The sequence below is a fragment of the Melospiza melodia genome, unplaced genomic scaffold, assembly GCF_035770615.1.
Source record: "Melospiza melodia melodia isolate bMelMel2 unplaced genomic scaffold, bMelMel2.pri scaffold_99, whole genome shotgun sequence".
Taxonomy (NCBI): domain Eukaryota; kingdom Metazoa; phylum Chordata; class Aves; order Passeriformes; family Passerellidae; genus Melospiza; species Melospiza melodia.
Window position 1 is genome coordinate 44803 of NW_026948807.1, and position 11340 is coordinate 56142.

An 11340-nucleotide genomic window follows, 5' to 3' on the forward strand; every position below is an offset into this window, starting at 1 on the left:
GCTCAGAGACCTTTAGAGAGGGTGAGACATTCCGGCATCCCTCTGCTCTGGGCAGGGTCTGGTTTATCCCAGGCTGACCCGAGAGTGTGATTGTGCTCTGATTGCAGCCAAAGGTGCAAAGCCAGAGCAGCTGGGAACAAGCCCCATCCATCCCCTCACCTTCCCTGAGCCACAGGGAATCTTTGCCTCTCATATCTCTCAGTGGCAAACTCTGAGTGCAGCAGAAATGCTGGGGATTTCTGACCTCAGAGACCCAGGAATGATGTGTATATAGGAAAACAATTCCTAAAACCAACTTCTGCCATCTATTTCCATTAGAACTGGGAGTGCAGATGCTACCAAGCCTCTCAGCATTAGGAGTGATTTCCCGGACAAATCCTGAATATCCAGCCTTGCCCCTCTGCCACATGGCCACAAACCCAGGGCAGAGGGACAGGGATGGCTCCTTGAAAGGCCCCTCACACAGACCTGGCTGCTCCTGGCACACGCAGCCAGCACAACTGGAGCTCAGGCAGGGACCTGGGTGAAGGATTTCCCAGAGCAGGAACAAGGGTGGGTGAGTCCCAGTGGGACAGTCTGCAGGGAATGGCCCAGGTGTGGCTCCAGGCAGCCTCTCCTGACTTTTCACTGTCCTTTCTCCATGAACAGTTCCCCATGTGCAGCCTCAGCAAATGTCCAACAGCAGCTCCATCAGCCACTTCCTCCTGCTGGCATTGGCAGACACGTGGCAGCTGCAGCTCCTGCACTTCTGCCTCTTGCTGGGCATCTCCCTGACTGCCCTCCTGGGCAACGGCCTCATCATCAGCGCCGTAGCCTGCGGCCACCACCTGCACACGCCCATGTTCTTCTTCCTGCTCAACCTGGCCCTCAGCGACCTGGGATCCATCTGCACCACTGTCCCCAAAGCCATGCACAATTCCCTCTGGGACACCAGGGACATCTCCTACAAAGGATGTGCTTCCCAAGTCTTTTTCTTGATGTTTTTCATTTCAGCAGATTTTTACCTTCTGACCATCATGTGCTATGACCGCTACGTGTCCATCTGCAAACCCCTGCACTATGGGACCCTCCTGGGCAGCAGAGCTTGTGCCCACATGGCAGCAGCTGCCTGGGCCAGTGCCCTTCTCACTGCTCTCATCCACACAGCCAATACATTTTCTTTGCCCCTGTGCCATGGCAATGTCCTGGGCCAGTTCTTCTGTGAAATCCCACAGATCCTCAAGCTCTCCTGCTCACGTTCAAACTACAGGGAACTTGTGCACATTGCAGTTAGTTCCTGTTTAGCACTTTGCTGTTTTGCGTTCATTGTTTTCTCCTATGTGCAGGTTTTCAGGGCTGTGCTGAGGATCCCCTCTGAGCATGGACGGCACAAAGCCTTTTCCACCTGCCTCCCTCACCTGGCCGTGGTCTCTCTGTTCCTCAGCACTGCTGTGTTTGCTCACCTGAAGCCCTCCTCCATGTCCTCCCCATCCCTGGATCTGGCCCTGTCAGTTCTGTACTCAGTGGTGCCTCCAGCCCTGAACCCCCTCATCTACAGCCTGAGGAACCAGGAGCTCAAGGCTGCAGTGTGGAGACTGATGACTGGATGGTTCCAGAAACAATAAACGGCTGTAAAATTCTTGTCAATCATTTGCAATAAAAGTCATCTTTCATACTACTTGTTTGTTTAATTTTGGACGATGTGTTTCTTTGTTTCACTTTTTTTCATATTGTCCACAAAGAAATGTCATTCCTTGTACCATTTCTCATTGTGTTTCTATCCAAATTCCCTGTAGCCCCAGACTGTGTCAATGATGGGCCGCGCTCTGGGTGACTTTAAAGGAAATGAAGGATCTCCCAGCAGAGTTTTCACCAGAGGTGCCCCTCTTGCTGCCTTCTCTGGAGCTGCAGCAGCAATGTCTCTGTGCAGAGCTGGGGTAGATCAATGCTGGCCCAGCATCTGTGCCCAGCAGCAGCAGCACTTGGTGTTGCCAGTCCTGCTGCCGTGGCCCTGCCCTGCTGCCCTGGTGGCCCTGGTGTTGCTGCAGGGCCTGAGTGCTCTCAGGGCCGGGCACAGTCCTGGGGGTGGCAGTGCCGGGGCTGCAGCAGGGACAGGCCATGGGCACGGCTGGGGCAGCGCTGACGCCTCAGGCCAGGGCCTGGAGGCTCCAGGCTCCTTGCCCAGGCTCTCTCAAGAACACGGCCAGGCCAATGCTCAGCACAGAAAACCCCCGTGAGCAGCCCCAGGCTGGCCGTGGGCAGGCTGGGGGCAAACAGCATGGCTGGGGCTCTGCAAGGGCCCTGGGGTAGACGGGAAGGAGCAGCAGAGCAGGGGCTGATCCATCCTCAGTGCACTGGACAGCCCAGGGCAGCGTCCCAGAGCATCCTGATGGAGCTGCCAACAACAATCCCCCTCTGCAGCCCTGGCCTCTCCTCCAGCTCACACAGGTGCCCCATCCTTGCAGGCACAGACACGGCAGCACTGGCTCAGCAGCCCCTGTTTGCATTGCATGCAGGAGGCAGGAGCACCCCCATGCTGTTGGTGTGGGGACATGAGCCTGAGGGAGCACAAATGCCATGAGGCCCTGGGAGGTTCCTGTCCCACTGCAGACGCGGTTGCTCAGAGCCAGGGCTGCCTGGAAGCCACCCCCAAACTGCCCTGAGCATTTCCTTGGCTTCATCCTTGTTTTCTTTATTCTTCCTGCTACAAATTTCTTCCCATTGCCCACTCCAGTGGGCCCAGAACTGGACACAGCCCTTGAGGTGCTGCCCAACCAGTGCCCAGCACAGGGGAAGAATCCCTGCCCTGCTCCTGCTGGCCACACCATTCCTGATCCAGGCCAGGAGCCATTGGCCTTCTTGCCCACCTGGGCACACTGCTGCCTCATGTCCAGCCTGCTGTCCATCAGTCCCTGCAGGTCCCTTTCTGCCTGGCTGCTGTCCAGCCACTCTGTCCCAGCCTGTAGCACTGCAAGGGTTGTTGTGGCCAAAGTGCAGGAGTCAGCACTTGGTCTTGTTCAACCTCACTGTGTTCGATTTGGGCCCTGGATCCAGCCTGTCCAGGGCTCTTTGCATAGCCCTCCTATGCTCCAGTAGATCAACTCTCACACCCAGCTTGGTGTCATCTGCAAATTTGCTGATGCTGGACTCAGTCCCCTCATGCAGATCATCAGTGCAGACATTGAAATCCACGCTGGCTGGCTCTGACCCCTCGGCCATCCTGTGGGTGCCCTGTGATGGCACTCAAAGTGATCTGTTCCATAACCTTGCCGGGCACCCAGGTCAGGCTGACAGGCCTGGAGTTCCCCAGCTCCTCCTTCCAGCCCTTCTTGGGGATGGGCTCACACTGGCACCTCCAGTGCTCTGGAACCTCCCTGCTGAGCCAGAACTGATGGTGAATGGTGGAGAGCAGCTTGGGGAGCTCATCCACAGCTCCCTCATCCCCCTGGGATGGATCCCATCTGCTCCCAGAGACACCTGTGAGCATCTGAGTGACTCAGCAGGCCCCCAGCTGCTTCCTCCTGAAATACAGGGGGCTGTTCTGCTCCCTGTGCCCATCCACATGCTCAGGAGAACTCTTTTCCTGAGGACAACCTGTCTGATTTTTGAAAATTAAGACAAGGAAGCGGTTAGGTACCTCAGCCTTTCCCTCATATTTGGAAACCATATGTCCCCTAATAATGAATGGATATTGGCCTTGTACCTCCTTTTGCTATTAATGTATTTATAGAAACATTTTTATTATCCTTCACAGAAATGGCCTGGTTAAGCCTTAAGCTTTCACCTCTCTAACTTTCTTTCTGCATGACCTAACAACATCCTTAAACATTTCCTGAGTTACCTGCCTCTCTGTCCAAAGGTGATGCACCTTCTTTTTTTTCCCCAAGTTCCTGCAAAAGGTCCATCACGTACAGAACGTCACCTGTTGCCTAAGGTACACCTCACACGAGAAAAATACAAGAGTCTATAAAGTAAAAGAGGGAAAGCAATCTAGTAAGGTAAAAGAAGAAGAGGAGGCTGAGAAGGCTGACAAAAACTGGGACCCCCTTGACCACTTACTTCCTCCTACCCTTGCAGTACCTCAAATCCTTCCTCCAATTCCTCTTGCTGTGGACGCAGTTCCTTCTCCTCTCCCAGCCGTCATTCCTTTACCACCTCCTAACCCAGTTATACCTCCACCACCTTCCCCTCAACCCTCTGCTCACTCTCTTTACCCTTCACTACTGTTCCCTTACCTCAACCATTTCATGCACCCCAATTCACCAGCAAGTTCCTGCTCTGCCTCCCCCAGCACAAATGAGAAGCCAAACAACATCTCAGAATCTCATGCCCAAGAGTGAAGTTACCCAGTCAGCCTCCACAGCTGATGTTGTAACACCTGGTCCAAAGTGGGTAAAGTGGAAAAATTGTTCCCCCTCAGAGAAGTTCCCATGTGCAGGGTGGCCAGTGAGATTGGCCAGTAGGAATAGTAAATCAAATAATCCATTTTTAGCCCCCAATATTTATACATGGGGAGAATTGAACTCCACCTTTAACATCCTATTTTCCCCAGAAAAGACTCAATTAATAAGAACTGCAGGAATGAAAATTTGGGAGCAAGACAACCAACCCAGGCCCCCAGGTGACAAAAGAAATGCTTTTAGTGGAGCCTAGCTGGGACTCTAATCAAGAAGAGGGGAGAAGGAACATGAGAGATTACAGGTCCCTGATGACCAGAGGGATAAAACAATCAGTCCCTAGAGGGAGTAATACCAGGTTAGCGTTTGATGGCACCCAGGAAAAAGATGAGACCCCAGCACCATGGCTTAATAGGCTAAAGCAAAACTTCCAGATTTACTCTAATGTTGACCCAGACAGCCCAGAAGGCCAATCTTGGGTTCCCTGCAGTCGGGGATGACCCCAAGAATCCTTTTTTCTCAGCCTGATGTTTCCAAGAAGGAGTCTGAATTCTTTGGCTCTGGTTTCCAAGGTTGTTTATTGTTTCTTATCTATAACATTTTTTCTCTGGCCTGCCGAGATGCTTTTAGCAGGTCAGACAGAGGCACACTCCCCATCCCAGGGCTGGTGTCTACATTTTATACTATGAACTACGTGTACTTTATTTATCATCATTTCCCAATACCTATCACCTATGTTAGACAGTCTACTTCTACTCTAAACCAATCCTAAAATGCCACCACCACCAAGAACATGGAGACTAAGAAGAAGAAGGAAGAAGAATAGGACAACACCCAAGTCCCTCCATCTTGCCTCCTAGACCTCTATATAAAAATCCCCAAAATACCATTTTATACCATGTGACAGATTCATTATCATTCTACTTAAATTTTGTGACTTGTAATTCTTCATACAAGGGTGGTAATTTGCTCCATGGGTTAAGATCAAAATCCCAGGCGTCTTTGGCTTCCTGCCAGGACTCCCCAGCCCCCTGCCAGGGATCCCCAGCCCCCTGCCAGGGGCACATGTCCTCCAGGGCACCCAGAGGTGTGTCCTGGGTTCCGACAGGCCAAGTCCTTCTCAAGGTACAATTTGTCACTACATCCTGGCAAGATATCAGATGAAAGTTAGAAAGAATAGAGGACTGGCAAGAAAAAAGTATTAATGAACTGCTGTGAGAAGCCATAACAGTATATATAGGAAGAGAAGAAGAAAAGACAAAAAATAAAAATTAAATTATGGAAGCCATAGCCAGTGAAAGTGTGGGAGCCAGTAGAAATACACGCCAGTAGAACCACTTAGAAGAGACAAAGGTTTTATTGGACCAAAAGGGGCAAGGTCTCTACTCAGTGACAAATATTGTTATTACTGTGGAGAGAAAGGACACCTAAAGAGAAATTGTAAGAAACTCCAATTAGATGAAGCCATAGCCTGGGAGCAAGAAACTCTAGAGAAAAACTTAAGAAGAGATGAGAAGTATGCGGAATAGGTTCTATGCCCTGGAGAATTTAATGTATCATCTAGAAGAGCCCTTTGTAAATTTCGAGATTGGTCCCCAGAATGATGAATTTGAATTTTTAGTTGATACCAGAGCAGACAAGTCATGTGTGACTAAAATACCAACAGGAATCACAGTTGGTAAAAATGTCTGCAAAGAATGAGGGGCCAAAGGAGAACCATTTGAGGCCCAGATTATAGAAGATGTAGAAATTAGATGAAATTCAAGAGAGTGTTGAGCTAAGTTCATTTACATCCCCAAGTTAGGTTGTAATTTATTAGGACATGATTTACAAATCAAATTGAGAACTGGAGTAATGCCAAAAGAAGGAAAAATGGTAGTACAAATAATTGGTCTTAACAAAGGGAGACATAGATGAAATCAACCCAAATGTGTGAGCAGAGGAGGGAAAATTGGTTGTTTGAACAGTTCACCAGTAGAAGTAGAGCTGCAGAAAGACATCTCCCCCATTTGGGTAAGGCGGTATCCAATTTCCCCAGAGGGAAAGAAAGGACTAGCCCCAGTAATTGACCAGCTATTAAAGGAAGGATTTTAGCACCATGCATGTCTCCACATAATACTCCCATACTAGCGTTGAGAAAAGCTGATGGAAGGTATCAATTACTACAAGATTCAAGAGAAGTTAATAAAAGAACGGTTGCGAGGCATCCGGTAGTACAAAACCCGTATACATCGTTTGAAGCCAAGTACCTGAGGAGCATGCATGGGTCTCTGTCATGGATTTAAAGGATGACTTCTGGGCATGTCCCCTGGCTGAAGAGTGCCAGAACTGGTTTGCCTTTGAATGGGAAGACATTTAAAAGAAAAGAAAACAGCAACGAAGGTGGACACATCTTCCCTAGGGGTTTAAAGAACCCCCAACCTCTTTGGCAAGCTTTAGAAGAAGTCTTAGAACACTTTAAACCTGAGAATGGGGTGCCTATTTTACAATATATTGATGATTTACTAGTATCTGGGTGAGAACAAGACAAAGTTAGAAGTTCTAACATACTAGCATCTAAATTTCTTAGGGGAAAAAAGGCCTAAAAGTATCACAAAAGAAACTGCAATTTGTGGAACAAGAAGTAACATATCTAGGACATATAATGGGCCAAGGGTATAAAAGGTCAAGCCCCAAGAGAATTTTGGGAATTCCGTCCATCCCTGCCCCAAAGACCAAAAGAGATGTTAGAAAATTACTAGGTTTATTTGGGTATTGCAGATTATGGCTTGATCAGTATACTAAAAGTGTTAAATTTCCATATGACAAATTGATAGACTCAGAGCCTGCAACCTGGACCTCAAATGACGAGGAACAGCTTCGGAATCAGAAAACTAAATTGTCTTCTGCCCCTGTACTGAGCCTACCAGACCTTATAAAGAACTTTGACCTATTGGTAAACGTGGAAGAGGGGATAGCTTGCAGAGTCCTTACACGGGATTGGGGAGGATGCAGGAAGCGGTCGCATCTCTCTCCAAGTTACCAGATCCAGTAGCCAGAGGGTGGCCAGCCTGTGTGCACGTGATAGAGGCAACAGCCACCCCAACAGAAGACACACAGAAACCAACCTGAAAGGGGAAGATCCAGGTTCATACCCCACACAATGTGAAAGATGTTTTAAGTCACAAGCCCCTCAGTGGCTAACCGACGCCCAAATACTAAACCATGAAGTCATCTTATGTTGTGGTGTGCTGTATTGTCCCATTTTGGCCTTCCAGGTCACTTTCCCAGGTGTGCCTATACTCTCTCCCTTCCCTCTTACCCCCATGCTGAGTGAGTCCTGTCAATCAGACTTAACATTCCAGCAAGGCGTCGTGTGGTTGGTCAAGTTCAAAGGATGCCACTCAGGCCCAGGGGTCATTGGCCTGTCTGGGTGTCATCTTCCCCTGAGACCCTGCCCCTCTCACCTGGTTGGTGGCTCACCTGTACCTCCCTTCCCCCTATCCCTGAGCTTAAAAAGGTCATGAGACCATGCGGTCCCTATTCTGTTGGAGCAGTTGCTCACGTTCAGACCTCTGTAACCATGGAATAAACCTCTGGACATTAAACCCTCCAGCAGAATCCATCTCCTTTTTCTCTTCACCATCGCCTGAAGCTATCCTCCTGAGGTAAACCGGGTTCCTTACAAGCCTGGACTTGTTCAGTGCCCAGCTGCAACCACCAGCAAGCCAAGGTATCTCTGGGGTGATACACCGCAGTTGCTGCCTTTGGCCCAGCAGCGAGGGTCAGACTGGCCCAGGCACAATCTAACTGGTAATATTGGGAGCCTTTTTTTCCAATAATCTTAATAAGTACCAAGGGCCTCGAATTAGTCACTTCAAAATGTTTAAATCCAGCCCAGTTCCTCATGGGAGAGCTGTAAACAGACCTGGATCGTGATTGTTTGGAAATTATTGAAATGCAGACTAAAGTGAGAGAAGATTTAGAAGATGAGCCCTTCCCATATGGGAGAATTTTATTTACAGGTGGATCATCACAAATGGTAGCCAGTAAAAAGGTCTCAGGGTGTTCAATCATAAATGGGCAGAACATGCAAGTTGAGGAAATGGGAAAGCTACCCTCAAATTGATCTGCCCAGTGCTGTGAAATCTATGCCCTGAAGAGACAGCTAGATTTACTAGAAAAAGATAAAGGAGCAATCTATACCGACTCCCAGTATGCATTCAGAATTGTCCATACATTTGGAAAAATATGGGAAGAATGGGGGTACATAAATTCTAAAGGCAAAAATTTAATACATTAAGAGATAAGAAAATTAGTACTAGAGTTCCTAAGGAAACCAATAGAGATAGCCAAAGGTCACATAGAAGGTCATCACAAAGGGGACACCCTTGAAATAAAGGGAAATCATTTAGCTGATCAAGTAGTGAAAGAAGTAGCCTTGGACCAAGGTAGACCAATTAAAATTCTTAAGATAGAGGGAACAACTAGTAGAGAAAGAAAAGAGGAAAGACCCATCTTTGACGAGAAAGAATTAAGAGAGTTAGAAAAGATGAGAGGATAGCAAAAAGAAAATGGAGAATGGTGGACCCCTGATGGATGGCAAATTTTAAATAAAGCTCTAGCCCGAAAGGTGATGACAGAATTATATGAGTTGACCCATTGGGGAATACAAGGATTATGTGACCCCTTTCCAAGGGATCAAATGTGCATAGGAGTACCTAACATAGCAAAGGCAGTTACCAAGGGATGTTTAACTTGCCAAAAAATCAATCAGAAATTAATGAGAAGAGTACTGTCTGATCTGGGGGAAGAGAGTTGGCCTTGCGGCCGTTCCAAAGCGTGCAGGTAGACATCACAGAAATGTCCCCTGTCCAGGGACACAGACACTTATTAGTGACCGTGGATCACCTCACCCATTGGGTAGAGGCGTTCCTGACCAAAACAGAGACAGCCCAAGCAGCCACAAAAGCAATTCTAGAAAACATCATTCCCCAATATGGGTTGATAAATAATGTCGATTCTGACCGAGGTCCACATTTTGCTGCCCAAGACTTAAAACAAGTTGTTGAAGCCCTGGGAATGAAATGGAGGTTGCACAACCCATTGGCATCCCCAGAGCTCCAGAAGAGTAGAAAGAATGAATAAAACCATCAAAAACACGTTAACTAAATTAGTTACAGAAACCCAGATGAATCGGCTTAAATGTCTACCCTTAGCACTGTTACAAATTAGAACAAGGCCTCGAACAGGTATAAGAGTCTCACCTTATGAAATGATGGTTAGACTCCCCTTCTTGATAACCTCATAGAGCATAGGAATTTATCCAGAAGGAGAGACAGCCACCCAAAAATATCTAAAGGCTACAGGAAATATGTTAGAAGATCTTAGGAAAAAGGGCTTTCTCCCTCAAACCTCTCCCTTAGACACTAAGGGACATAACATCAATCCAGGGGACTGGGTGTTAGTTAAATCATGGAACTCTGCACCTTTAACCTCTAAGTTTGAAGGCCCTTTTTAGGTCCTACTCACCACCAATACAGCCATACAGACCCAAGAGAAGGGGTAGACACATATAACCCAGACTAAAGGACCTGCACCACCTCCCACTGAAGAGTCCAAACCAACCACATACCCTACTAAGTCTTCTAATGAATGGATTGTGACCAGTCACGGAGACATCCTAAAGCTAACCCTCCAGAGGAGACCTAAAGACTATTAGAGAGTGTTAATAGTCAAAAACTTGTTAAGAACTGTTTAAATAAACAAAAACTTGTTAAGAACTGTTAAAAATTGCAGTTAATGTTATTTATATTTTACTTTTGAGTTTGACAAGTAGATACTTTTCTGTTGCATTTATTATTAGTTAGTGTTTATTAATGAATGTACAGGTTTTAGTTTGTGTTGGAGCCTTTGTTTGTTTCAGCGTATATTGTGATTTTATAGGATTAGGCATAAGAGTAAATAACTCGTTATTTGTTTGGAGTATTTTTTCTATCATTTTGGATACCGATAATTCTTAAAGTCATCTGACCATTGAGTTCAAGGTTTTTAGGTCATGTTTTTGTGTGAAAAAGTTTAAATATCCCAGTTAACTCCAATCTTAGTGTACAAATCAATCTCCTATAAAACATCCATCAGGGCAAAAATAAATTAGTAAAGAAAAGTCAAATGTGTTGACACTGAGAGAATAAAAACTCTGTACTAAAACCAACGAGCTCTTCTGTAGGAGAAACGCATAACCAGGAGGCAAGGCTGGGTGAGTCTACAGTCTGCCTAAAAACAGCCACTCCAATCACTGGGTGCAGCTCAGTAGTTGTAGAGTTTAGGGGAATGCCTCATACCAGACTCCTGGGAATGCTCTTAGTGATCTTACTGGTTAACATCACGCTGGGAAGTCAGAAGAGCCCATGTGCTAAATGTTACTACCCCCTTTACAGAGGGGAAGAAACCGGATCTTTAATACGAGTACATACAAATTTAAACTTAAACTGTGTCAACCTCTCTCTGTTAGCAACCTGTCTAGGGGAAGGGAAGACTTATTGGATTTCACAAAATACAGCCACTTACCAGCAAGGACAGCCTGGGGAGTGTCCTATAGGAGATGCTTGGCTTTGCTTTGAACGTAAGTCCAATCAAAAAGGCACAGCAGACTTAATAAAAGAGAAAGAAGTAACAACATCAGTAAATGAGAAAGAAGACCTAGAAACATCTCCTGGGATAAACTTGTTCATAGATTTAGTGGAAAAGATCAGGAAAGAGATACATTTAACTAATTGCTGGATCTGTGGAAATACACAAATGGCCAAAGTCTGGCCTTGGGAAGGGATCAGCTTAAGACCAATAGAAATCTTAAAATGGACACAAACAAAAAAAAAGGTACCAACTATTGGACAAAGAGGAAAAGAATGGTAGGAATTAAAGTCTAAAATAATTGGAGAAGAGTAGTGTATATCTAGGAAAGGGAAAATGTATAAAATGTATA

At 46.7% G+C, this 11340-nt stretch overlaps 1 protein-coding gene across 1 annotated transcript; it reads left to right on the top strand.

Annotated features, from left to right (window-relative positions):
* Nucleotides 1-671: 671 nt before the first annotated feature.
* On the top strand, nt 672-1604 carry LOC134414043 (olfactory receptor 14A16-like). The gene has a single exon (XM_063148041.1). It carries the CDS (start codon nt 672-674, stop codon nt 1602-1604), a length of 933 nt encoding a protein of 310 aa, XP_063004111.1.
* The last annotated feature ends 9736 nt before the right edge of the window (nt 1605-11340 follow it).